At 34.5% G+C, this 25,108-nt stretch overlaps 1 protein-coding gene across 13 annotated transcripts in view; it reads left to right on the top strand.

Moving 5' to 3' along the window:
• Positions 1-25,108, top strand: part of ANKRD17 (ankyrin repeat domain 17) — a 160,504-nt gene that overhangs the window by 67,681 nt on the left and 67,715 nt on the right. For 7 of the 13 annotated variants that reach the window (XM_079919513.1, XM_079919512.1, XM_079919516.1 and 4 more), the window contains exons 2-11: positions 4,457-4,610; positions 10,026-10,182; positions 13,367-13,514; positions 13,777-13,924; positions 15,084-15,317; positions 18,478-18,572; positions 20,475-20,712; positions 22,072-22,263; positions 22,620-22,753; positions 24,963-25,050. In XM_079919513.1, the coding sequence (XP_079775639.1) occupies positions 4,457-4,610; positions 10,026-10,182; positions 13,367-13,514; positions 13,777-13,924; positions 15,084-15,317; positions 18,478-18,572; positions 20,475-20,712; positions 22,072-22,263; positions 22,620-22,753; positions 24,963-25,050 (1,588 nt within the window). The remainder of the gene's footprint in view (positions 1-4,456; positions 4,611-10,025; positions 10,183-13,366; positions 13,515-13,776; positions 13,925-15,083; positions 15,318-18,477; positions 18,573-20,474; positions 20,713-22,071; positions 22,264-22,619; positions 22,754-24,962; positions 25,051-25,108) is intronic. The other 6 variants (XM_079919514.1, XM_079919520.1, XM_079919519.1 and 3 more) reach the window with 1 other exon arrangement.

Genomic DNA, 25,108 nt, shown 5'->3' with positions numbered 1-25,108 from the left:
ATTAAACATTGGATTCAGGTATTAACAGCTTTATCCCTTAAATATAGAATTTAAAGTCAGCTTTTCTAGAGCAGAGTCAAACAACAGCCTCTTTTTCTGGTGGAAAGAATATTGAACTTGTTAATTGGATAACTGATCTCTTGGTGTTAGATATGTAGAAACTTGCTGTTTATATACAGATCCTGTGCTTTGTTTTTTCATCTGTAGCAATGAATTGAACGTGGTGATTTCTAAGACCCTTGCATTTTGATGGTTCTTTGTATTAGACCAGAATTTGATGCACAAACACCATTTCATAAAATATCCAGCTAGTCAAAACAGCACATCCAAAATAGTTTAGATATAACTTAAATTGTCATGCTTTGAATATTGATAACTTTGACATTATTTCCCTTAAGGATGAATAAACTTAGTAAGGACATCCCTTTCCTTCTGTCTCTCCACTCTTCAGGAAAGTTATTTATACATTTCATTTAAGGAAAATGTTTCAGAATATTTATGTGAATTTCTTATTCAGACCATTTTTAATGTTCCGGAACTTGGCCATTATTCAAAATGAATTTTTTTCTATAGAAATAATATGATAAAAATGAGTTAGGTTTCAATGGGAAAATGCATTTTAGTTTTCAATCTGAATTTCCTCAACTAAGGAAATGTTAAAGAGGTATATGCCCATAACTTAATTGACATTTGAATAAAGGATTACTTATTTTTGTATTTTTATAAGACTGCATCTCCTTATATCAGTCTCTCTACTTGTTCTGTAATGTAGCACAAGAACTTTTCCAGGTGGGAAAGGAGGAATTGGTGTTAAAGGAGGAAGTCCTCTTCTGCTACCTCTTCAGAACTCCTATGCCTCTTTTTTTTTCTCCTTTCTTCATCTTATGCACTTTCTACCTTGTATTATTGTTATTGTATAATTTTACTCTCACATTAAAGAAACAAGCTCCTAGGTAGTAGGCTTAATTTTACACATCTCATAGTAGTAAACATCAGTATCTCTTGTACAAAGACTGTTTGTAATAAAGGTTTAATAAATCAATGAAGATAGCATTTTTCCCTACCTGCTACCTAATATTTGATTTTTCTATATCTATAAAGTATACCTTTAAATTTATTTTTTGTAACTACCTCTCCCTTCTCCAAATACACTGCAACATTTTAGAATCTGAAAGGGAAGGGTCCCCAAATCATCTTTTATTTATTCAAGAGTTATTTGAGTCCTGACAATGTGATGAGCATAGTTCTAGTTGCTGTATATATATCAGTGCTCCAAAGTGCCTATTTCCATGGAGCTTAGAAAGACAGTAAATATATATAATAAGTCATGTGAAAAATTCATGAAAAAATTACGCAGAATAAGCATCTAGAGATGGCTGAGAGACTTGCTTAGGTCTCACAGGTAGCGGATGAAGCAGAAATGGTACCTAGGTCTTTAGATCCTAACAGTATCCTTGAAATTAGTTTATTCTTCATTAATCTTAAACTGGGGGGGTGGGGTGGGGGAGAATATAATAGACATCCATTCCTATTCTTTTCTTTCATCCTAATGTCTTTTTAAAAATCTATATATAGTATTTCATAGTCACTTGAATCTACTGATTTTTAAGTTATCAAGTTTTTCACATATCAAGAATAGTGGGCTTTAAAAATCAATATGAAAACTTTTATGGATGAGAATTCCCTGGCGGTCCAGTGGTTAGGACTGCGGGCTTTCACTGCTGAGAGCACGGGTTGGATCTCTGATCAGGGATCTAAGATCCCACAAGTTGTGCTACGCGGCCAAAAAAAAAGAACTTTTATGGAGACGTTTTAAATCAATAAGAAAACATATTTCTTCTGCACTTAGTATCCCTCATGAAAAGATAGAGATGCATTTTTCTTAGTAAATTTTCACCAAACTTAGTTAAGATACAATGTGGCATAAGGGGACCTTGTGTCAGCAAATCACTTTTGATTGAAATTTAATACCTTCTGTGATCTAATTTGTAGCTTTCCGACTTTTCCTATAGTAAACCCTGTATTCTAGCATATAGAAATTTTATGCTTGTCTACCAGTGCTACATTCCTTCTTCTCCTTTTTTCTTATATCAATTAGTTATTTTGGTCAAAATCCTTTCATATTCTTTCTGCATGCATTGTCTCCTTCAAACAGTCTTAGTACCTTTGATCTGTACTTTTGGTTTGGCACTTTGCACTGCTCTTTGATATCTTTTGTTTTCTAAAACCTTAATCTGAAACATTATTTAATTTTTCACCTGTTCATTTTAACCTGTGTTCATTTTTCCATGATTATTTCCTCTCTCTTTTTTTTTTTTGGTCTTCTCCCATTGGATTGAAAAATTGTAGATATTTTAACAGAGAAAATTTCATTGGGATGCAACTTTTTCTCTAGAAAGACTCATCGTCTGGACCATGGTTAAAGATAGGAGGACATAGTTTTTACCAGGCTATAATATTGAATCACATGTGTCTATGACCAAACCATGCTGAAAAGTCCCCTTCCTAATGTATAACACTTAGGCTTTCACTACTGCCTTTAAAAATAAAGTTTAAAAAACATTATTGTTTTTTTCTTAACTCCTTCCTATCATATAGATTTTTAAGGTTAATATAGAGCAAAATTCTTGAAAATTTTCAAATATTTACGGAGATTATTTTCAGAGTATTCGGTGTCTATTTATAGTTGAAATATTAGAAATCTGAAATGTTATTTCATATTAAACTGCATTAGCTTAATGGAAATTTAGAAAGAAGCATATTATTTCCCCCTAAATTTAACATTCAGTATTAAATATGTATTGATATAGGATTTATGCCTGGTTGCTAGACAGGTGACTTTTAAAGATGGAACAATAGATTTCTGATGTTATGTTGGTTAAGAATTTATTTCTGAAGTTTTTAAATCTTATTTCTGACAGCTAGATACTAGGCATGAGGGTAATTGTATTCTAGGTTATTAATAACTTTTATATCTATTTTAGTTATTACAGTGTTAGAAGTACTTTAGACTTGTGAAATAAATTTCACCTGATCATGTTAGTGATATTTTATATAATAATTACCAACTTTTTATCAGCAAACTGTAAAGAATTATATCTTTATACCTATTTGTAAGTAGCTCTATGACAAGGGATGTCAAAACAAAACTTTTCCCCATGTCTTAAGAGTTGCTATTTTCTAATTCTTTACATTTCTTTTAATTGAATCTGGTGTATGTTACTGTATCAGTGGTTCTCAGTGTGTGGTCTGCAGCCCTCTCAAGTTCCCAGAAATCATTTCAGGATGTTCAAGAGGTCAAAAATGTTTTCATCACAATACTAATATGTTACTTGCCTTTTTACTGGGTTGATATTTGCACTGATGATACAAAAGCAATGGTAGGTAAAACTGCTGGCCTCTTAAGGCCATGGCACAAAATTGTGCTAGTATCATTGTAGTTATCACTGCCATATATACTCACAGTTAAAAAAATAAAATGAAAAGCCAGTTTCACCTGAAGAATAATCTTGATAGAGCAATAAATATTAATTTTTTGAAATTTCCACTTTTGAATACATGTCCTTTTAATGTTATTGTGTGACAAAATGGGAGGAACACATAAAGCACTTATGCATATGAAAGTATGGTGGTGTTTGAGGGAAAAGCACTTGGGCTTTTTTGAGATGTGAGGTGAACAGTCCACTTTTTTTTCATGAAATGTCTTTTTTTGCTGGAAAAATATAAAAGACAGACACACTATGCCTATCAAACTTGGGCATTTGGCAAATGTTCTCAGAAATGATCGAAGTGAGCCTTTAAGGGAAACAATCAACAGTATTTGTCACCAATGATAAAATTAAGCTTTCAAGCACAAACTAGAATTTTGGAAATTTTATTTGCCTGGGCTTGACAGCGTTCCAGTACTTAAAAACTTTTGTAATGAAACCAGTAGTGATATTAATGTTTTGAGTTTTTGATATTGTAGTTTGATTTCAAATACAGTAAATATTAATAAATATAACCCTTATATGAAGTCCTTGGGAGCAGCACTACTTTATAGGTGTATAAAGGTGTCCTGAGAACAACAGATTTAAGAACAGCTAATTTAGGTCCTCTACCAAAGTCAAAAGGTTTCATGTCTAAGTATTAACCTCATAACCTCTCCCATACACTACCCTTCCCCCATGAAATTAGAATAGAAAAGAATACATATGATTTCAGTAAGAAAAGAAAATAGACTACATATGATATGAATAATATATTCTTAAATTATTCTACAAATGTAATTTTCTCTTTTAAACTGTGGGCTTATCTATCCCATTGAAATTATTCAGGATTGCATTGTATTTATCTTTGATTTTGATGTTAAAATATTTTTCTCTTCTCTTCCTTTTTCTTCTGTTTATTTCTCTTCCCACTTTCCTTTTCTCCTTTCATTCCTCCCTTTCTTCTTTTTTTGGTATTTGTTTTCTAGGTGGAGTCTTTCATTTTGGATCAGGATGATTTGGAAAATCCAATGCTGGAAACGGCTTCCAAGTTACTCTTGTCAGGTACTGCTGATGGTGCAGACCTCAGGACAGTAGATCCAGAAACACAAGCTAGACTGGAAGCTTTACTAGAAGCTGCAGGTAAGTCTGCAAACTCTACATATATAATAAGCCTAATTTTCCAAAGTTCTACATAACTCTTAAAAACTCCGGTTATTATAAATGTCTGATGTTGGATATTTAGTATAAGACTATTAATAAAGATTAATGGATTACTTTCTAGAGCATAACATGCAACATTTCATACAAGCATAGTTTCATTACCAGAATAAAATTGACAGGTTGTTGTAAACCTTATAAACAGAGACTTCTTTTTTTATTTTTTTTGGCTTCATTGGGTCTTCCTTGCTGCGCATGGGCTCTCTCTAGTTGCGGCGAGCAGGGCTACTGTGTTGCGGTGTGTGGGCTTCTCATTGCGGTGGCTTCTCTTGTTGCGGAACACGGGCTCTAGGCGCGTGGGCTTCAGTAGTTGTGGCACATGGGCTCAGTAGTTGTGGCTGATGGACTGTAGAACACAGGCTCAGTAGTTGTGGTGCACAGGCTTTGTTGCTCCGTGGCATGTGGGATCTTCCTGGACCAGGGCTCGAACCCGTGTCCCCTGCATTGGCAGGCGGATTCTTAACCACTGCGCCACCAGGGAAGTCCAAACAGAGACTTCTTATACAGTTAGTTTTCATTAGTCCTGAATTCCATCTTTGAAAATTCACCTACTTTATAAAACGTATTTATACCCCCAAATTATAGCGCTTTCTCAGTCTTTCATAGAAATGCACAGAACGGTGAAAATTTTGAGTTGTTCTGCGTGCATGTTTTCCGCTGAGGTGGTGCTCTCTGCCTTCTTGTTTCAGCTCTCATACTGTAAACAAGTGTCCTTTCCATGGTCTACTTAGTGCCACATTTTCCACATTTTTGTGCCTTTTGTTGGTGATTTCAAATGGCCCTCAAGTATAATGCTTAAGTGCTATCTAGTGTTCCTAAATGTGAAAAGGCTGTGATGTGCCTTTTGTAGAATATACGTGTATTATTAGATAAGCCTTTTCAGCATGAGTTATAGTGCTGTTGGCTGTGAGTTCAATGTTAATAAATCAAGTATAATATATTAAATAAGATTGTATTTAAATAAAAACACACATAAAACAAGCTTATGTATTGACTGGTTAATGCAAATGCTGTGGCCAGAGACTTCAGGCACCTAGCCCTGTATTTCCCCTTGGAGCAGTGGTTCAGTATTCATTAGTTCAGTGTTCCCAGTGACTTTACAGAACATAACTACCATGAATAATAAGAATTGACTGTGTATAATTCCCTCCACTTTTTTGTCACAGATTGTCTTTTAAAACCTTGTAAAGTGAATCATCATTATATTTTTGTAAAGTGGATCATCATTATATTGTCTTCATAAGAAGTGTTTTAATTAGAGTTTATATACATAACCAAGAGTAAACATCATAATATATAATATGCCTTAAATATAAGGGAATAGTAACTCTAAATCTCTATGATCATTTAAAATAACCATATTTTCTTAACTTTCCTAAAGTGGACATAAATATATGGTGAACATTAATTGTTCATGGCTTGAGCACCCTGAACCAATGCTAGATTTTGTACATTCAATGCATATAAACTGATTTTATTATAGCATAAAACTGACCTATTGCTGTTTGATAATGCTTTCAATAAATATCTCATAACACAGCATCTAAATATTTGAAGGACTCATGGTTAAGTTTGATTTCTATCCTGGGTAAAATTCTAGAATGGATTATTAAGGGAATGTTGACCAAATACAGATGAAAACATAGTAGGGGCACATGCAAGGTTCTTTCCTTGAGTATGGAAAACTGTACAGTGTAGCAGTGATATAATTTAGCATTTGCCTGAAATTTGATGTTGCTTTAGGAGTTTACCTGAGAGAAATGAGGATTGTGAAATTATTTGAAAACATGTCATAAGAGGAACAGGGAATGTTTCTCCTGAAGACGAGAAGACTCAAGTTGAATATAAGGGATATTTGTTTTCTGTGGTTCGAAGAGGCAGAACCAGGCTTAAAGATGCTACATGAAGGTAGATTTCAGCTGAAAGGAGCTACTTTTGGAAGTAGAGTTCCTTTTTATAGGATGCTAATAGTTGCTTCATTTTTCTCATTTCTGTGTTTATTCCCTTTTTTTTTCCGTTTTCTTTATAATAGCTAACAATCAATCAAGATGTCAGCTAAGCTGAGTTCTCATCTGTAGGCTGTAGAAGAAAATCCATTTCCAAGTTTATTATTGTTGGCAGCAGAATTTAATTCCTTGGAATTGTGGGACTGAGATCCTGATATTCATACAGACTGTCAGCTGAAACTGCTCTCACCTCTTTGAGGTCACCCACATTCCCCCCATCTTCACATCAGCATGGCATTGTGGAATCCTTGTGCTTTGAATCTCTGATTTCCTTTTCTCCAACCAGCCAAAGAAATCTCTTTGGTCTTCCTGGGGTCATGTGATAAGGTCAGGCCCACCCAGATAACCTTCTTATCTTCAGGTCAACTATGCTATATAGCATAACCTAATCATAAATGATAAATGATAATGATAAAATCTATCAAATTCACAGTCCCAAAGATTATATAGAGTGTGTACACCAGAGCTGGGTAATCTTGGGAACATTTTAGAATTCCTAGTATACCGGTGATTGGACAGAAGCCTCTCCATTTCTTTGAGAACCCCCAAATGTCAATATCTTTAAGTCTTTTCTCTGTGGCTGTTTAATTTCTTGAGAGACACATCTGCCTGTTTCTGTCTAGTGAATTATAAATGCTGGCTGCCAGCATTTTGGGAGCTGAGAGTAGAAAAGGGGCTAAGGATCTCACTGTTTATCATGTATATGTTCACTTAATCCTCATTTTCAATTTAGTGTTATCTCTTCCTCATCTATACCCAATATCTTCTAGCCCAGGGTCTTTCTGGTTTAGTCTCTTTAGAGAATAATTATCTGGCTGTGCAGTTTGGGATGGAGTCTTAAATGTCTGACTGCTCCTCACAGGTGTTCAGCCAGTCTCTCTGTTTTCCAACCCAAGCCTCACCCCTGAACCTGGAACCTATATATAACTCCTGAGTCCTATTGGGTTGATCACTTTGTTTCTCGCTTATTTCTATGTTTCTGCTTATTCTGTTCTGCTAAGTCAGTTAATCTCCTCTTTACTATGTCTTCATGAATATTAGCTTTGATTTACAAATTTCTTCTAGTTTTATCAAAGATGGAGTTCCTGTTGTATTTTAGTTCTCCTTTGAGTAAGTTCTGAGAAGAAAAAAGGGGGAAATAATTGTCTTAAAATCATCTTGAAATCAAAAATCTAGATAATCATTTAATACACCTTTTCTCTGAAATTATATGGTTCTGTTCAATTGATTAAATGTCATAACTTGGAAAGAATAATTTGGTCATCGTGTATCATTTCTGTTATTTGATCTTCACTGATTAATATCTGATAATTGAATAAGACCAGTAAAAAAGATCACCATAATCCAGAGTAGCTAGATAAATTAATTTCCAATCACTGTTTATTTATTTGAAAGGTTACTATGTATTTCTTAGGTTACTTCCTAGTTATTTTTACTAAAATAGTTATCTTTACTTATGAAGATAGGAGAAGTTCATAAAAATTTAATATGGAATATTTTATTTTAAATGTTATTTTTTTAAAAAACAGGGATTACTTTCTTCTGATCTGGACATATCCTCTTGTTTAGTTCTTTTTTGTCACTGACAAATAGTTGTTACATAGCCAATCTGAGTTGGCTAAAATATTGGAGCTAATTCTCTCATGTGAGAATGCATCTGTGATATTGGTCTCAATAATGTTAGGATACTTAACTAACCACAGATATCTTATTGAATAAATACTACTATAGCATGTTCAGACTACAGTTGGCTTTTAATATTAGTGACACAAATTATGCAGTAGGTATCAGTCTTACCAGATTAAGACTGTTTTTATCCTTTGTATGTCTTGATTGTAGCAGACACTAAATATGACTGCTCTGAACATTTGTTATATCTAAATATCTAAAATCAGAAATGCTTTTTGCAATATTTATTCCGTAAGATGTAATATTTCATATCTTGGATTTGTCAGAAGGAAAAGCAAATGCGTATAAAGTTTTTTTTAAATAAACTTCAAACACAAACTTATATGATATTATTGAGCCCTTCCACTATTAAAAGAAATCTGTACGGATATGTTTATTATCATTTGGGAGATCTTTTTGGTCTTTGTCTTAGTTAAATAGTTTGTTTTAAAACCTCTTTAAAATAGTGTTTCTTAAACATTAATTGCGTTTGAATCACTTGGGGATCTTTTTTTAAAATGCAGGTTATTGATCAGTAAATTTTAGGGTCTCAGATTCTGCATTTCTGACAAGCTCCCAAGTGACAGTAATGCTTCTATCAGTAGTTCATGAACCACATGTTGAGTAGCGGGGTTCTGTAATATCCATTATAACATTAGTTGTTTTATCTTCAAGTTAGAGCAAAGGTTCTTAATCCTGGCTGTGCATCAGAATCTCCTTAGAGCCTTTAAAGTATGTAGATCCCTAGGCCTTCCTTTTACTTACTGAATTGTATCTTTAGATATAGGAGAGTTCAGCATCTGTACTTTTGAAAGGCTCCACTGATGGGCAGCCTGGATTAAGCAGCACTAAGTTTAGAATGTTAGAGATCAGCTTGCTTTATAGTGATATGGAGAGTAGCAACAAGTTGTGTTTCATGTACATGGTAACTAACCATTTCTGCTTTTGAAATTTAAAAAAAAATTTGCCTATTCTGAATATTTTTTAGATACGGTGTTTTTAGACATGATTTTGGGTGTATGTAATAAATTGTAGTCGTAATTTGAAGCAAATAGGTACTCATAGATAGGTTATCTTTTATATAGCCTATAATGTCTTATATGGCCATTTTTTGGTCACAAGTGGTAGTAGCCCAACTAAACATTCTTAAATGAAAATGGGCATTTACCAAAGGTATAGGTATGGTGCTGGCTTCTGGCACTACTAGTGTCAATGAGTCAAATATAACTTTATCAGAACTGTCTCCTTCCTATTTCTCTGCTCTCCTCTCCTCTATGTTGACTTACTTTGGGCAGTCTTTTTCTCTTTGTGGTGATAAAAGTGACCAAATAGCTCATGACTCACGATTTAGCAACCTTTGAGCATAGGTTCTTCTTGCAAACGTATGGCAGAAGTCTGAGTGAGGACACCCGACTGTCCCAGCATAGACCAACGACCCATTTCTAGAACCAGAGAGTCACAGAGTTGAGCACTTATGGACCACATGGAAGGAATAAGACTAATAGAAAATTGGAGAACAGTGATTTCCCAGAAGATTCTGGCCAGGCAATATATATGTCCAGTGTATCATTTGGAGTTTAACATAAATAGAGTTAAGTAACTTGAATTTTGCTTTGTTTCTCCTTTTGGGTATATCTGAATTGGTGTGAAAATAATATAATAGGAATAGGCAAATTATCTACGGCTGATGGTAAAGCCTTTGCAGATCCTGAAGTGCTTCGGAGGTTGACATCATCTGTTAGTTGTGCGTTGGATGAAGCTGCTGCTGCACTTACCCGTATGAGAGCTGAAAGCACAGCAAATGCAGGGCAGTCGGACAAGTAAGTGTATTTCCACTGTGATCAGTATAAAAACATTTTCTTAAAAATAATTAAAATAGCTAACATTTACTGAGCATGTATTTTGTGCCTGGCAGTATGCTAACCACTTTACCTGTGATATCTTATTTATACTCACAAAAAGCCTTAGGCATGGATTTTGTTTTTATTCCCGTTTTACTCATGAAAAGCAGAAAAGAAGTAACTTGAGATTGAATAGGTAACAAGTAGCAGAGGTAGGACGCCAGTGTCTGTCTGACTACAAGGCTGACTTCTTAGCCAATATGTTATAAAAGACCTTTTGCTTATTTAGATTTTGTTTTCTTTTAATGTTTTGGTGACAAAGAAGTAAATAATTTCTAATTAGTCATGCCATTTTCTACTTCATGTGCATAGTTCTGACCATTTTGAAGGGCAGGGTTTTTATTTGTTTATTTGTTTTATGAATGTTCAAAAATGTCAGAGATCTAGTTTCCATAACTTGAATGTAAGTGAGTTCCAGGGATGTTATTTTTATTTGTCCTATAATTCCTTTTATATAACATTTCACGTTTAGTAAGAACTCAGTAAATATTTTCTGACTTGGCCTTTAAAGTTTTTCTGATGATGTTATGCAATAAAAAACAATTACACCATCTTGTATATAAAACAGTTATGGGTAGTATAATGAAAAATACAATGCCAAGGAAGCAGCTGGAAAAGAACGATTAATACATGTTACTACTGTCTTCACCCTTCAGAGGCTTCTTTTTTTTCCTTTAACTGAAAAGAAGCCATTAAGCCATTTTATTTACAGTTGACTCAAACAACACAGGTCTGAACTGCACAGGTCCACTTATACACAGGGTTTTTTTCTTTCTCTTCTTTCTTTCTTTTTTTTTTCTTTTGGCCATGCCACGTGGCTTGTGGATCTCAGTTTCCCGACCAGGGATTAAACCCAGGCCACAGCAATGAAAGCCAAATCCTAACCAGAGAGCTCCTAGCACAGGTTTTTCTCAGTAGTGAATACTACATTGCTGCACAGTCTGTGGTTGGTTGAATCCATGGATGCAGAAACGTGGATACAGAGATATGGAGGAACTGCATTTATGGAGGGCAGACTGATTAGTTATTTGCAGATTTTCAGCTGAGTGGAGTGTGGTTACCCCTAACCCCTGTGATGTTCAAGGGTCAACTGTATTTTAGCAGTTACCTTTAAATAGTTGAAAAAAATGAGAATACTCTTTTATATATGAGTTTAGAGAATAAAAAATAACATTCAAGAATTGTCTTATATAATAGTGTTTTTATGCAACATCTTTTAGTATTAACAAGAATGTGAATTTGCTGTTTCTCTTAACTCTGTTTGTCTTCATTCATCTAAGTTTTCTGTTTTTATTAATATATTTTACCATCCTTCTCATAGATTGACTCTCGTTCTTTAGTTAACTTCCAGTTCTATTCCTTAGCTAACGTTCAGTTTTACTAGCCTATGATATTATTGATATTCTCCAGATATTTTTTAATGTGCCTTCTGGGACTGGCAAGACACCTTGAAGAGTATATTAAAGCTAGTTCAGCAGGAAATAGAATAGAAAAATAAAGAGTCGTAGATTCTTTGGCACTGACACTACTAAAAGTGATCAGAAAAACACTAGGCCATGTTTGTGACAGTCATGTTTGTTCAGCAAAGCTTGAGAAACAGTGGAGCGCGGTGGGTGTTTTGTGACAGTACAGTTAACAAGTAGACAAAATATATAGTATGGCATACAATGATACGATTATGGGCAGAAGAAATTGAATGCGGAAGTGCTAAGGCAGTGTTTGGGGTTAGGGATCATGTTGCATTTTTAATACGGTAGTCAGGGAAACCCTCATTTAAAAGGTGGCTTTTTAGCAAAGACCTGAAATAGATAAGGCAGTGAGCTGCGCCTGGGAGAAGCTTTTTTGTCAGAGGGATAGCAGATACATAAATCTTGGAGTTACAGCTTAATTAGCATTTTTGATGAAAAACGGGAAAGCCAATTTGGCTAAAGCGGAAAGAGTAAGTGAGAATAGTAGGTGTTGAAACCAGAGAAGTAAAAGGAGGAGTTTGAGATCCTACCACTGGACAGGTCTTATAAGGATTCTGACTTTTACTGTGGGTAAGATTAAAGGCCAGTGGAGGATTCTGAGCAGAGGAGTGACAGGTCTACTTCCTTTTAAGCAAGATCTCTCTGGCTCCTTCACTGAAAAAAGCCTGAAGGAGGAGAGCAAGGGTAAAAGCAGGGAGACTGCTTAGGAGACTTCACCTTAATCTTGGCTAAGGATGATGTTCTTAAAACTGGGTGGTAGTGATAATATAGGTATAGAAAACAGGTTATCCATGGATGATGGCTTTAGTACCTGAAGTGACAGGGCCATGTTTTAAGAGGAGGTTGTAAGAATTGAGGTATATTTGAAATAAAGAGAATATTAATGAAGAGACTCGGAATTAGTGTTTTTCTAAGAATGGATTTTAACCGCAAGTGAAGGAATCTTTAGAAATGTCCATAGTTGAAATTCTTTTGGAAGATTTACAGGGCAAATGCTTTACTCTAAGTATAATTTTCTGTTGTTCCACCACTTTTTCCACTCTCCTTTTGCTTGAATTAAGCCTTTGCCTTACCTGGATATTTTTCATACTTCCCCAAAATATGATGGCATAAGTAAATACTTCAAAAAAAGAATCTCCTTCTCAGTTATTCATAGATTAGTCAAAATTACATGCTCACAACTTTCCTATCTGATTTCCCTTTACTTGATTGAAGAACTTAGGCATTTATAATTAGTAAAAGTTTTACCCATTTCATTAAACCTTATAAAATTTTTCTAGTGACTAAACAGAAGTGTAATTATAACTTGTATTTCCTTCATGTGATTTTTCTATACAATTTTATGTTTTAAAATTTTGGATTTTTTCCCTACTTATAGTAAATTAGACTTTATGTTTCAGTTACATGATTGAAAACATTTTGTAATGGGGATAATTTTAATTCAGTGACTTTTATATGTAGATTTTAAAAACTTAGTGAACTGAATCATTTAATTTTCTTTTTGTTATGAATCATATTGAAATAATCATTCTTTTTAGCACTACTGTCCAGATTAATTTGAAAAAATCAACACTTATGCTGGGCAATTTTTTATATTCTTATATCCTGATATTACAATATTCTTCCCCCAATAGCCGCAGTTTGGCAGAAGCCTGTTCAGAAGGAGATGTAAATGCTGTGCGAAAGTTACTCATTGAAGGGCGAAGTGTAAATGAACACACTGAGGAAGGGGAGAGCCTCCTTTGTTTAGCTTGTTCTGCTGGATATTATGAGCTTGCACAGGTTTGTATTATCAAAATAAAGCTCACAGTTTTTTGATTGTTTTGTTTTAATTTGGCCTCTGTATTAAGGGAATAATAAACTAAAATCAACCATCAGGCTCATTTCAAGAAATAGTTTTGTTAGATACATTTTCTTTGTTTATTGGCTCTTTTGTTTATTGGCTCTCTAACATGACTAGGTAGGTGTTAACATAAATATATGTTCAAAAACTTTTGATGAAAATATCATTTTCTAATATCCTTTAAACTTTTTCTTTCATAAGGTTTTGTTGGCAATGCATGCCAATGTGGAAGATAGGGGGATCAAAGGTGACATTACACCTTTAATGGCTGCTGCTAATGGAGGACATGTCAAAATTGTGAAGTTGCTGCTAGCTCATAAAGCTGATGTCAATGCACAGTCTTCAACAGGTTATGCATACTTCTTTTTCAGTTTTCAAATATTAATACCCTCTGATAGTAATTAATTCACATGAAAGTGATCATTAGTGATGCTTTCACAATTATCAGTGCTGCACATTTGTATATATCTGTGCATTAGGCTTAAAGTACATAGAATGTATCTTGAATGAAATTTCTCCTGTTTTGTGTATGAGTGCTATTAACTGGCCTTGGTTCTTTTATATTTAACACTGGCTCAGTTAAAAGGACCATCCTCTTGGAAGTGGAGAGGATGGTCTCCACCTCTCAAACCCAAGTTTCCTATTTATCAGGGGAAAATGGAAGGGAAGATAGGGAGAATAAGAAGGATACGCAACAGAAGGCAGGTCTGTCATTGTCTAGTGTTAATAAATTGCGGCCTATAGAAAAAGAAAGTATTATGAAAACATTATGTTACACAAGAGACAATGTTAATCTAAGTTTTTTTTTCTTTCAAATTTGGGCATAAATGGATTTGTGTAAAAGCTCTAAAATATATGAAAATATATTTTGTGCATTTCCTTCATGCAAGATTTTTAAATTTATCAAATATTTTAAATAATTTTAAAGGTCTGCATGTTCTGGTTTGCGGGGGTTTTAGGAATTCTTATTTTACCCAGAAGTTAACTTTTTTTCCCATGTAAAATGGGAGATTTTTATCATTAAGAGGGAATGTTTTTGAAATTATTTTAACTTTGGCCGCCAGTTAACTGATGTGTAAAGTTGTGGTGAAAACAGTACGTGGTTAAAAGGAACGGTATGAGGTATATCTATATATGATGAATAATTATAATCCAAAGAAAAAATAAAGTTTGGGAACCATTTCTCTGATTAAAGTTAGAATCAGTGTAACTTTTTCCTCATGTGGGAGGTTAGTTTCAGAATTGCTCAGTTCTTTTATAACTCTACAATTGTGATAAGTGTATCTGATTTTCCACATGTGTTTGACCCTGATTTTTAAATGGAAAGAATAGGGAGTTGATTTCAGTAAGATAAAATGTAATGAAGAAAAGAATTATATATATAAGTGTAGTAGCTAAATTTATTAAGATTATAGTCTCTCATTTCATTTTTGTCTTTGATACTAAATAAACCTCTGTTTTATTTTGGTATTTTATGTTAATGTCTTTGTTTTTCTTCATTCAAATAGGCAATACAGCACTTACATATGCTTGTGCTGGAGGTTATGTAGATGTTGTAAAGGTGCTCTTGGAATCCGGTGCTAGTATTGAGGACCATAATGAAAATGGTCATACTCCTCTTATGGAAGCTGGAAGTGCTGGACATGTGGAAGTAGCCAGATTGCTGCTAGAAAATGGGGCTGGCATTAATACGCATTCCAATGAATTTAAAGAGAGTGCCCTTACGTTAGCTTGTTACAAAGGTACAGTAAAGAACTTTTTTTTTAAACAAAGTTTTTAAATTCATGAAATGACAGTTACTTCATATAGAATGGTTAGTCACTTAAAATAAAAAATAAAATATGGTAATAGTATATAGTACGTTATAAATAAGTGTTTAAAGTGTTTTAGAGTTTAAAAGTTTAATATATAAAGTTTATATATTAAACTTTTAAAATATACACTCAATATTATAAATATTGTCAGTGAAAAATAACTGTTGATCCAGTTGTTTTATTAGAAACAGTTATTTAATTTTAATATGCACTGTACTTTTTAATGATTTTGCTTCTCAGAGTATTTTGCCTGGTTTACACAAAAGAATCCTATTGAATCCGGAAGCGTTTAGCCTGTAAATTTAAAGTAAATGCAATAAAAGCTAGAATGAGGGGCTTCCCTGGGAGTCCAGTGGTTAAGACTCCACGCTTCCACTGCAGGCGGCGTGGGTTAGATCCCTGGTAGGGGAACTAAGATCCCACATGCCGTGCGATATGGCCAGTAAAGAAATAAATAGAAGCTAGAATGATTTATTAACAAGAAGTTGCTTAAGCTATTTCTCATGATACCAAGAAGAAAGGAAAAGAATTGAAGAGAAAGGAGGATATATGAAAAGGAAAATAAAAAGTGGTGTGGAGGGAGTTTGTATTCAAAAGAACAATTTTAGAGTATCATTAATACGTTTAATAAAGTTAGAGGGAAGAGCTGGTTGAAATTGAAAATATCTACCAATATATAGCTGTACAAAGGGGGTACATAGTGTTCTAAATGATGTCAATCAACCTGAAAATATTGATAATAGAGTAAAATATCTTCTTTGGGGGGAGCAAGATAATTGTCTGGAAAGATACTTGGTCCTCAGCTAGTTAATCTAGATTCTAAAAACACAGCCACAGAGCCAGACATTTTTCAGAATCAACCGTTTTGACAGATAAATTGCTATAAACTAAGAAACATTTTTTTTTTTAAAGAAGATGTTGCGGGTAGGAGTTTATTAATTTATTTTATTTATTTTTGCTGTGTTGGGTCTTCGTTTCTGTGCCAGGGCTTTCTCTAGTTATGGTAAGTGGGGGCCACTCTTCATCGCGGTGCGCGGGCCTCTCACTATCGCAGCCTCTCTTGTTGCAGAGCACAGGCTCCAGATGCTCAGGCTCAGTAGTTGTGGCTCACGGGCCCAGTTGCTCCGCGGCATGTGGAATCCTCCCAGTCCAGGGCTCAAAACCGTGTCCCCTGCATTAGCAGGCAGATTCTCAACCACTGCGCCACCAGGGAAGCCCTAAACTAAGAAACTTTTTAAAAAGAAAATTTCATGAAATTTTATACCTGCATAGCCCATTCACTTCAATGTTTTCTACCATCTGCAGCTGTGTCATGATTGTATCATAAAATAAGTGATACATTTTTGACCCAGAGGCATCAAGAAAAAGCTCTTGCAAGGCAAGGTATAAAAGTTAAGGAGAAAAAGAAAAAAAGGAGGCACTCACTCTCGATGGCTGAATCTTCACGTACACTAGCTTGTGAGTGAATGTCTCCTTAAATTTTGCACCCAGGGCTTTGATTCCTTCACCTTTGTGTTGGACCTCCTGTTGTTTTGTTTCATTCTATCAGTACTTCAGAGTGGCCAGGGTTTTGTGAGGTCTTTTGGAATAACTTCACTTAAAAAACATGGCTAAAATACTCCTTAGACACATAAGTGACTAAAATTTAAGTTAAATGTAAAAATGTGCTCTAAAGGACTTTTGATTTTTTCGTGTTGCAGATAATTCAGATTAAGGGTACTTAGGAAGCACAGCTGAGGTCTCTTCTCCAGTTCTGTTTAGTAGTTATGCAGAGGTTGATCTTCATTGGGAGGGGAGAAATTAAGCCTTGGGGCAGCCTCTCCAGGGCAGGCCGATTGGGTGGCTCTGTCTTACCTTTCCATCAAATACTTTTGAAACCGGAACTAGCTCCATTTTACTACTGAGACCCAGCTGGCCAATGAGCTTTGAGATGGGGCTATATATAACTACTCTTCCCTCTCTCCTATGCTTGTAGCCCCACCCTGCTGAGGTTGGGGCTTGCAGGCTTTCCTTAGAGAAACTGGATATAGAACTGAGCTGGTGGAGAACATCTCTACTACTTCCAAGGATCCATGGACACTCTTACTTTCCCCTATTTCTGGTGAGGTCTCTTAGGATACAGATTGACAAGGAGGAGATGGGGAAGGGATAGAATTCAGGCTGAGACTTAAACATTGATGTGGATCTTTGGGAAGGGAGAATGACAGAGAGGAAGGAGAGATAGTTTGTTAGCAAAAACAAGGTATGGCAGGTGCTACACTTATTCACCAGAGTTAATTTTAACTGTTCATGATTCTGCCATCCACTCCTTCCTCCATTTCCAGTTGACTGAAAATTGACTGCAGCTCATTTCCAGATGAAGTTGGAAAAAAATTAGTCACTTTTCTACTGTTTCTTACATAGTATCTGAAGTCCTTTTTAAAATATAATTTATGTTCATTGTAACTACTCACAAGGTAATCTTTATCTGAACTGAAGCATATGGTTTATTTGAAACTACATAAATATATGTGTGTGTATATATATGTGTGTGTATATATATGTATGTGTATGTATATGTTTATATCTAAATAAATGAATAAATATAAATGGTGTTGTTTCAAGAATATTTTTATATATATGGTTTCCAACTTACAAGCAGGTTGTTCCTAAAATGTCTGTGAGTTAGTTATGGAAACTTAAAGCTCATTTCCTCATAGAAATAACTTCAATGATGATTATCATCCCAGGCTACTAGTTCACAAAAGCTAATTTAGTCTATAGTATAAATAAAATAACTATGGCATGCCTGGGCCCTAAAAAGATTGTAGAGGGGATATTCTGGGTGTTGCATTTTAGGGCCACCTTTGCTCACCTACAGCAAGGATTTTAGTAATAGCAGTTTCTAGGGTAACAGGGTAAGGAGTAGAACAGCACAGATCACTTATATAATTTGTGTTGGGCAGTTGAGGGTGGCTTGTAGCTGACTTTAGTATTATGGTAATAAATGTATTGCTGTAAGTTAAATACAACTTTTCAAAATATTGTTAATTTTATTTTTGGGGAATAATAAAATATTTTTAAGTAATCTTATAAACTTTTGGTTTAGGACATCTAGAGATGGTGCGATTTCTTTTGGAAGCAGGCGCAGATCAAGAGCATAAAACAGATGAAATGCACACTGCTTTAATGGAGGCTTGCATGGTAAGATTGGTGAAATACATACATGAAATATATTTATATATTAGGTAGAGACAGAGTCAGTGTATAGTGAGTGCCGTTTCCTTGGGTTCAGAACCTCAGCTATCTGAGTTATAAGAGCCAGTCGTGCAGTATTAACTTCTATCAGAGGTGCTTTCTGAAGCTTTGTAGCACTACCTTCATTTTCTTAGTCTCCCATAGTTATAGTGGTTTTATGTAATTGGCACAAAAAGTGACTTTTTAAAAGTTGATCAAGGATATTAAAAATGAGAACATAATCCACAGAGTATGCACATAATACTAAGTAAAACATGTTCATCAAACCCGTAATTTAAAATTTATGAAAAATTTGAAATTAGAATATTATCTGCATTACATAATTCTCCCTCTGTCATTCTCCTTTCCCAAAGATCCCTTTCCAGAGACTTTCCCTTCCCAAAGATCCTCTATCACGCTCTTTTCTCAGCCTTGAATTCCTTTTTTTAAGAACTTTTTTTTAATTTGTACTTGAGAATGCGTAATAATAGTACTCTTAAACTTTTGTATCTCAGTCTATGACTTGTGGCACAGAAATGAATCAGAATAACATTATAGGCAGATTTATGAGAAAAACACACCAAAGATAAAGCAGACCCCAAATTTTAAGTTTCTTGTCTCAACTTCCCTTCAGAGAATGATTATTGAAAGGATGTTAAATTTTAATTACTAATTTTAAAAAAATTAGGTAGCCATTTAAGACGAGTTATTTTTTGTTTTTCTTATTGCCATACCAGTGTTTGCTTTAGTAAATTATTCTTTTGATTAAACAAATTTTCTGGGAGGGTTTTGAGTTCCCCATCTGTTAAAATAATATCCTTCTCTAGGGTTGTTGTGAGGATTAAATGACATAATGTGTGTAAGGAACTTAAAACATCCTTGCCACCGCCATTAGAGAAACAAACTATATGTAGATTAAAAAATTAAACTGGAATATTCTGTAGACCTACTTTGCATGCAATATAAGTAAGTGTTATAAGTAGATGAAAGATACTAGTAGGGACCATACGTTTTGGAGACTTGCTAAGAGACTGAGGTTTTAAACTGGACTTTAAAGGAAATGTAGGAGTTGACTACTTATGGAAGGAGAAAATTCTGAGCTAAAGGAACAGCAAAGTAACCACAGGGATAAGACATTAAAGTTGTGTAATATGGCAAGTACCAAGGCAAAAATGGGCATGACATGTTCAAAAGAAGATGAAATGTCTGTGAGGTAATACAGAAGGAAAAAATGTATCAAAGGAAGAAAGAATGGAAAAGTGAGCCTTGGGGTTGCCAATATTTAGGAAAACTGTGAGAAAGGGAGACTGGTAAAGAAGACAGAAGATATTAAGAGAGAACTTCTTTTTCTTTTTCTTAATTTTCACTGGCATTTGATTGTCAAACAACAAAGGAATTACCATGTATGTATTGTGTTCCCTTTTCCATCATGCTCAATTCCCCCACTCCTCTAAAAAGTATTGGATTTTTCTTTCTCTACCTAGCCAAAACTTTGCTTATCCTTAAAGTTTCTATGAGAATCCTACTTTCCCTTTCTAAACTTTATACTTTTAGCATTTAAGCTTATACTATGCAGTGTTGATGTTATCTCACAGTAATCTCTTATGTGCTTACTGTTTTTTTTTTCTGATGGTTAATAAGCTTTTTGATTGAAGATATTTTTCTACATATTTTATATCCTCAATTGCTATTTACTACTAGAGTAAACTGTAGATATGTCTTAATTAATGCTTGCTTACTCACCTGTTAAATGTAGATTTATTCTTATTTGAATTGAGATCAGTCAACTTCATTGTATAGCAATCGAGAAGTATTTTTAAAGATTTTTTAATGGTGCTGATTCAGTTTTTTTAATTGCATTGTAATCAGGATGGCCACGTTGAAGTAGCTAGGTTACTTCTTGACAGTGGTGCCCAAGTGAACATGCCTGCTGATTCATTTGAATCACCATTGACTTTGGCTGCATGTGGTGGGCACGTGGAACTTGCGGCTTTACTTATTGAAAGAGGAGCTAGCCTGGAAGAGGTCAATGATGAAGGTTATACACCATTGATGGAAGCTGCTCGTGAAGGACATGAAGAAATGGTGGCGTTACTTTTAGGCCAAGGTAACCAATACCAATCAAGACACTAACGCATAAATGTGTAAAATGTAAGATTATGATTTTATAAAATTGAATTTATTTCATTTTTCTAGTAGATTTGTAATGAGGTGCTATCACAAAAACTAAAGATGAAATATTTTCTTTGAAAACAGCTCTCATACTGTACTAAATAAAATCAAATGGACTTCTTTACTATTTAAGAGCTTTCAGAGCCATTTTGTGCTGTGTGAATAAAAATAGAGAGAAGTGGGGGTGGAATAGGGTTGTAGGTTATGTAGGGGCATGTATGAGATTCAGCATTTCTGCAGCTAATATATTGAGAGAATGCCTCTTAGGGCAGAATACCTATTAATAAATATTTGATGTTTCTAGTGTTTCATAAAGTCACTATGGGAAATCTTGCCATAAGGACTAACTTGATGAGAATGCAACAATGCATGTATAAGAAGCTGTCAAGGAGCTCAGTACACTGTGGGCTTCTCTTTTGGGGAAAGTGAAACAGTTACTTGACTGTATTAAGATACCTTAACTTTAGAAGTAATCTCGCATCTCTATCCATATTGGTAGCCTGGTTTTATATCTCTTTTAGTAGTAAAGGTTTTGTTTGTACAAATTTAGGAGGAATGGCACATTTTTAAAAAACCTTTTACTGAGAGGTAATATTGACTAGAATTTTAAAAGCATAGTTTTTGGAGCAGACTTTTTAGTTTGAATCACAAATCCACTGCTTGCCGATTTTGTAACTTTAGGCAAGTTTCTAACCTTCTGTGCCTCACTTTTGTTGTCTGTAGGGTTGTTGTGAGAATTTATAGATGTGTTTAAAGCTTTTAGAACACTGTTTGTCATATAGTGTCTGTTAAGTGTTAACTGTGGTGATGGTGGTTGTAGTGATGATGATAATGTTGTTGTGACCTTGGGCAAGTTAGTTAATCTCAATTTCCTTAGCTGTAAAAATGGAGCTAACAATAATATGTAAAATGCTTTAAATATTACCTGACAAATAACAGCATATTGAATATTATCTATTATTATTTTCATCAACATCTTTATCATCATTATTTTGAACCTTTATAACTAGGGGATGTGGTTTATTTTCTAAGGCCTTAAATCACATGACTTGTACCTTCTAGCTGAATAAATCTTATTCCAGCAGTGTACGTCAAATATGGACTAGTGGATGTGGTTTTGATAGTTTTCTTTATTTTTAACTGCCTCCTAGAATAGGGGAGAGGTACTTCATCATTTAGTAAATTAATATAAATGTTCATTTTTGAACTATAGTTTACTAGGAAATAATAATGTTTTGCTTATCTCTGGAATAAGTTAATGACTTTCTTTAAATAATTAGAATCTTTATTTTAGGAGCAAATATCAATGCACAGACAGAAGAAACTCAAGAAACTGCCTTGACTTTGGCTTGCTGTGGAGGCTTTCTGGAAGTGGCAGACTTTCTAATTAAGGCAGGAGCTGATATAGAACTAGGGTGTTCTACCCCTTTAATGGAAGCTGCTCAAGAGGGTCATTTGGAGTTAGTTAAATACTTATTAGCTGCAGGTAGGCATTTTTGCATTTGGGAGTTTTTTTACATGATTTATTTAAGTAAAAATATTGCCATGCAAATAGCTTTTTTTTGATGTATGATGCACTGAATGTGTATAGAAAAATAATGTGATAAATTTTTTAGTGTATTTTGAATAAATAATTTACCTTATTGCTGTTTGAAATATCTGCAGTTTTAATTTTAAGCAGTAATCTATTTCTAATTTTTTTTCTTTTTTGCTTTTAAAGATGCTGACAGTATTCTCTATTTCTAGAAATGGATAAGGCTGTTTTGTCTAATTTGAGGAGATATGGCTTATCTAGAAGAAATTTCAGTATCCACATTTGTGTCTTATGATTCTTTTATTAAGGCTGTGTATCTAACACTACTGCAGGAGCTAATGTTCATGCAACAACAGCAACAGGGGATACAGCACTAACATATGCCTGTGAAAATGGTCATACCGATGTAGCTGATGTCTTACTTCAGGCAGGAGCAGATCTGGTAAGCTATGTCACTTTCTAAATCTTAATATTTAAAGCTAAGACAAGAAATTAATTGAAAGGAGATTATAGACGAAAGGTGTTTCTTTACTTCTGATTTTATGTTGGCCTTTTTGCCATTCTTTATCTCATTTAGTCATATTTTTTTCCTATGCTGTTTGGTGTCCATTCTTATTTTCCTTGTTAGCAGGACTATCCAGTCTACTACCCCTTTTCCCCTACAAAAAAGGGAAAATTTTGTGTTTGATATGTTAATAAATAATCATAATAATTAATACAGATCTTCTCTTAAGTACTTAGCTATTTTTAGAAGCTTTTCTGATCTGTCATAAAAAGGCAAATATGGCTTAGAGGCATTTCACTGTAGTTTAGGAAATAAATTGTACCTATACCATCAAAGCATTATTAAGTAAAGGAGTTAAAAAGATAAGTATTCGGTAAATAATATTTTCCCTCAAATAACTTTTTATTTAGTGAGAAGGATGAAATACTGAGGTCATTTTTTAAAATATTTATTTATTTATTTTGGGCCGCATTGGGTCTTCGTTGCTGCGCACAGGCTTTCTCTAGTTGCGGCGAGTGGGGGTTACTCTTCGTTGTGGTGCGCAGTCTTCTCATTGCAGTGGCTTCTCTTGTTGCTGAGCACAGGCTCTAGGTGCGTGGGCTTCAGTAGTTGTGGCACTCAGGCTCAGTAGTTGTGGCGCACGGGCTTAGTTGCTCCATGGCATGTGGGGTCTTCCTGGACCAGGGCTCGAACCCGTGTCCCCTGCATTGGCAGGCGGATTCTTAACCACTGCGCCACCAGGGAAGTCCTTACTGAGGTCACTTTAAGGTAGATTACAAAGAGATGTCATAGGGAAAGGACAGACAGTAAAAAAGCTCAGAAGAGGTGAAGACGTCATCTGAGATGTTATGTTTGGGGCTGGGTAGGGTTTAGAAAGGTAGATACTGCGCTGTTGTTACAAAAGAGATACTCCAGTTGGAGGAAATAGTATGAGTACAGCCTGAGACGTAGGGAAGAAAAAAGCAATTGTGTGTGGGGAAAATAGTCATTCTTCCAGTTCAGCCTGTGAGGGAGTAAGAAAGGTAGGTTTTAGTTAAAACATAAGCACCCATGTGTTCATGGGGCTGAGATTAATAAGCAAATGTGTTTTCCTGTAGAAGTTCATAGTTTATGACAGAAACTCACATGCAGGCAGAAACAGGCTCCTCAATTAACTGATTTCTTAACTTAAACTTTACTTAACTTCTCTTTCCTCATTTATGAAAGGAGAGGGTTAAATTAGATTACTATTGTGGCCTCCTTCAGCTCTGTCTGTGTTGGTACAACTCTTGGAGAACTTATGACGCACATTATATTCTAGCTAGTCATGCGTATATTCTTCTTATTAGGTTTTGAGCTTCTTCAGCTTAGGAACTAAATTTCTAGTGTTTACTACAGTGACTGTGAAACATACAGCAATGTAATCTTGCTTAGTTAATTGCAATGAAAACAACTTAGTGTATGACTTAAGAGAAGAATCATCCGATGTAAGTGTAAAAAATATTGGCATGTAAAATGCTTTATAAAAGGTGTTTTTTTCTCAAACCTTTATACTGTAAGATCTGAAAATTTTTCCTATGCTGATATTCTGAATTGCAAAAATGCAGCTGGTTCTCCATCCTTTTGAAACCCACAAATCTCTAGTAATATCTTATAATTGATGGTATTAAATATCACTAGCCTTGTTATTTTTATGTAAGGTAAAATAGAAATAATGGGAAGTCTGTAAAGACAGAGAGTGATATACTTAGAGAAATTCATACACGTAGGATACAAACTTATGAAAAGAAAATCACTTGTAGTGGATTAGGGTAATGTTGATAATGTTGATTGTTTGGAGAGGGCTGTGCTAGAGTGCCATTCATTGTTCAAGTTCCACAGTCCTTTTTGTAGAGAGAAGGAAAAATTACCCAGATGGATTTAGATGAGGGTGTAACAATCACATGAATATAACCCCAGTTCTTAATTTATCTATGTTTCCATAGAACATGTTTCTAATTTGAGATTGTTTAAATTAAAGAATGTATTCCTAGATTTACTTCAAAGCATGTTATTTAATATATTTAGATTCTGAAATTAGTTCAGTTCTCTTCCTTTTGATTTTCATGAAAGGGAATAATTGTTCATTAGAAATTAAATATCAAGTAAGTCTGTGGTTTTTAAACAGGAGCATGAATCTGAAGGTGGAAGAACTCCTTTAATGAAAGCTGCAAGAGCTGGTCATGTTTGTACCGTTCAGTTCCTAATTAGTAAAGGTAGGTTTGTGTAAGGCAGTAATTTTTTTCCACAGGTATCTATCCCCTGCCCTTGGGT

The sequence above is a fragment of the Stenella coeruleoalba genome (assembly GCF_951394435.1).
Source record: "Stenella coeruleoalba genome assembly, chromosome: 4".
NCBI classification, from domain to species: domain Eukaryota; kingdom Metazoa; phylum Chordata; class Mammalia; order Artiodactyla; family Delphinidae; genus Stenella; species Stenella coeruleoalba.
Note: the sequence above shows the minus strand (reverse complement) of the source record. Positions and strands in the feature narration are given on the sequence as shown.